This window comes from Microplitis demolitor, chromosome 10 (genome assembly GCF_026212275.2).
Source record: "Microplitis demolitor isolate Queensland-Clemson2020A chromosome 10, iyMicDemo2.1a, whole genome shotgun sequence".
Lineage (NCBI taxonomy): Eukaryota > Metazoa > Arthropoda > Insecta > Hymenoptera > Braconidae > Microplitis > Microplitis demolitor.
In genome coordinates, this window is record NC_068554.1 from 10,523,706 (window position 1) to 10,527,208 (window position 3,503).

The 3,503-nt window shown below is 26.0% G+C and overlaps 1 protein-coding gene across 1 annotated transcript; it reads right to left on the reverse strand.

The window, feature by feature from the left end:
* Window positions 1–2,088: 2,088 nt before the first annotated feature.
* LOC106693257 (odorant receptor 47a-like) lies at window positions 2,089–3,193 on the reverse strand (the record flags this gene model as incomplete). Its single annotated transcript, XM_014440030.2, has 2 exons — window positions 2,488–3,193; window positions 2,089–2,423 (listed from the first exon to the last, which is right to left on the reverse strand). Coding segments are annotated over exons 1-2 (1,041 nt in total), but the record flags the coding sequence as incomplete, so codon positions are not given.
* Window positions 3,194–3,503: the final 310 nt, after the last annotated feature.

The following is a 3,503-nucleotide window of genomic DNA, read 5'->3' on the forward strand; positions in this document are numbered from 1 at the left end:
TCATATCAATGAAGTCTGATCAGATCTAATTATATACAGACCTATATATAGCTTATATATATATCATCATACATAAATTCATATATGATTATATATAATTTTATATATAATTATTAGGATGCTTCGTTTCCGGCGAAAGTATTTTTTTTGTTGCTCATCAAGCAAAATATTGTTTTTTATGCTAAAACAAAAATTCCTGCCAAGTTTGAGCTCTTAATTCCAATCCTAAGTACTTTTCATTTGATTTCCAAGATTTCCCATTTAAAACACACGTAAATTAAATCACACCAAAAACAGCACAGCTGTAATGAATTGCACCAAGTACACGTTCAAATTGCAATAATATATTTACTATTCTACAAAACTATTTGAAATCACTATATAATGCCAAGTTAAGATGTAACATTCTGCAATAAAACAGTTGATAGATCGGCTCAATTGATATAAATGTACTTTATACAATAAGGAAATTAGTAAAAAAGACGGACATCATTAAAATATGAAATATTTAGAATTTTTTAAAATTAAAAAAGAAAAAAAAAATTTTTTAGAAAATATACAAATGAAAAAAAAAATTAGTTGAACGTACTTGGTGTGCGTTATTAAAGCGAAATAAGTATATCATCTGATTGTAAAACATTTACAAATTATGACATAACAAGTTTTTTGCGTTACCGCACACCAAGTACGTTCAACTAATTTTTTTTTTCATTTGTATATTTTCTAAAAAATTTTTTTTTCTTTTTTACTTAAAAAAAATTTCAAATATAATTGTAGAATAGTAAATATATTATTGCAATTTGAACGTGTACTTGGTGCAATCTATTACAGCTGTGCTGTTTTTGGTGTGATTTCAAATCTTTTTGTAAAGGCATTATTATATGTATATATATATATATATATATATATATATATATATATATATATATATATATATATATATATATATATATATTAGAGTGTTTCGAAATAAACATTTCTTTTTTTCTTCTTAACTCTTATGGTCTTAAAAATTAGTCTTAGGTATTAGGAAAATCCTCCCAAAAGTGTAGCTTGAAAGAACAATTTTTCTAAGAGCTCAATCAATATTAATTTTCTCATTTGAATTACGTGTAAAAAAATTTTTTTTTGTTTTTTATATATAAAAGTATTTCAAAATATTTTTTTTGAAAATCAAAGTACGTGGTCTTGTAGCAAATTAAGTTCTCTACAAAAAAGCCTGTAAGTGTTTTCTTCGTACAACTAGCAGAAAAAAGTTATGAAGCTTGAAACAATAATGAATTGAAAAACTTAACGTAAAGATAATTTCCGGATTTTATTACTTGTACAATTTTATATGGTGAATTTATATGCTATATATAATAACTAAGGTGTTTCAAAAAGATTTCTGAATTCCTACTTATTTTGCGTATTAATTTCGGAAGAAAAATATTTTTTTTAAAAATCAAAAATTTTTTTCTTTCTGTATTTTTTATTTGAAAAAAAAAGTTCTGTTCTGAAAGTAAGGAAAATTTTTCCCATGCGTTCAAAAAAAAATTAACAGATAACATTAGTTTAGAAGAAAATACCTTAATTTTTATGAAAAAAACTGTTTAATAAAATGGAAACATGAAGTTATACTATTTAATATAGTTTAAAGCTTCATAACATTTTTTCCGTTAGTACTCCGGAGAAAACAATCAGACGCTTTTTTGTAGAGAATTTAATTTCCTACAGATCTGTGTGCTTCGATTTTCGAAAAAAAAGTTTTTCAAGACATTTATTTTTAAAAAACAAAAAGAAAATTTTTTACATGCAATTTGAATGGGCAAATATGTATTCGTTGAGCTCTTAGTAGAATTAAGATCTCGAGCTGCTCTCCTGGGAGGATTTCTTTTATATCTAAGACTAACTTTTGAGACCATGAGAAAAAAATTTTTTTTTTCTGAAACACCCTAATATATATATATATATATATATATATATATATATATATATATATATATATATATATATTTATATATATATATATATATATATTTATATATATATATATATATATATATATATATATATATGTATTAAAACTGAAAAATTTTAATAATTTTCAATAAACATTAATCGGAGAACAGAAAAAAAAGAACCCATAGTTTTAATTATATTTTTGAAGTTTTCCATATTCATAAAATACATTTTACCCGCCGTCAAATTAAAAGAATAATTCGTTCGCATAATCGTAAACACCAGATCTTTAGTGATTTTAGGTGACATGTTATACCATGGACAATTATAAATAGTCAATTGCATTTTATTTGCTTGAGCATGTAACTGCTCACCAACATAGCTGTATAGAAAAAGCTGAACATACACAAGGTATATTCGAATTATAAGCCCAATAATTATAAATAAATCTTCAGTATGCAGAGTCATTAATAGAACAATACCTGAAAAATATGAAAAAAAAAACATATAATATCCAATAGCGTACTGAAAATAACACGTTGTTACCTGATATACAAATCAGTAAAGCATCTATTGCAACTTGGCTCAATATGATTAAATTGTATGTTTCTTCAAAATTATTAGCCAAAAGGAGAAGATGCTTATGTCGTTCAACGAACTTAGAAAAATTTTGTTTTTGATTTGATATTTTACCATCACTATAAATATTTGTAAGACTATTGGAGAGTAACTCGAATTGTCCACAAACATGCATAGCGATGCCAAAAAAATAAGTATCAGCACCAATATAAGCAGTACACACAACAAATAATTGTATACACTGGAATGTATAGTAAACAGTGTAGTGATAACTAGAAATATCAGAAGATATCCAACAACTAGGGCCAATAGGAACGGTATACAATGGTGTACTGTAATTCCGATCATTATTCCATTCCATCATAAATGGCAGTCGTGAAACAATAAGCTGAAATCCTGTAGCATATGCTCCAATAATTTGCACAATAAACACAACTCTTCCGATGTATGCATATCGTAACATAGTTTGCCGAGCTTTTTCGTTGTTTACCGTCTTCCAATCATTTATAGCCGTACTCACAATGACATACATTTTATTATAATAAATTCTAGGTATAATTACTTTTATAACTGTTACAACTCCACAAGCAATGAGACTTAATACATCTACTACGTCTGTTATTTTACCACAATTGCCTTTTACCAATAGATGTTTTGTGAAACTGATTGACATCGATAACTGATAAAATGAAAATGTTACATTCAGCCACTAGAACATAGTTAAATATAAATTTTTACTGACCTGTGTTACTGTTACAAATGTTATTCTGATAAATGAAGATATGTTGTGACAGTCCAGAGGCCAAATACCTAACGTACGTCCCAATATTTTGTATAGCCCTAAAGCATACGCAATATCTGATGAGCGATGATTAGGTGATTTCATTTTTAAGTTAGTATCATTGTCATTCTCGTACTATTTCAAAATCAATGATAGGACTTACGTAAGACTTCGGATGAATATTGTACACTGTTATTATTAA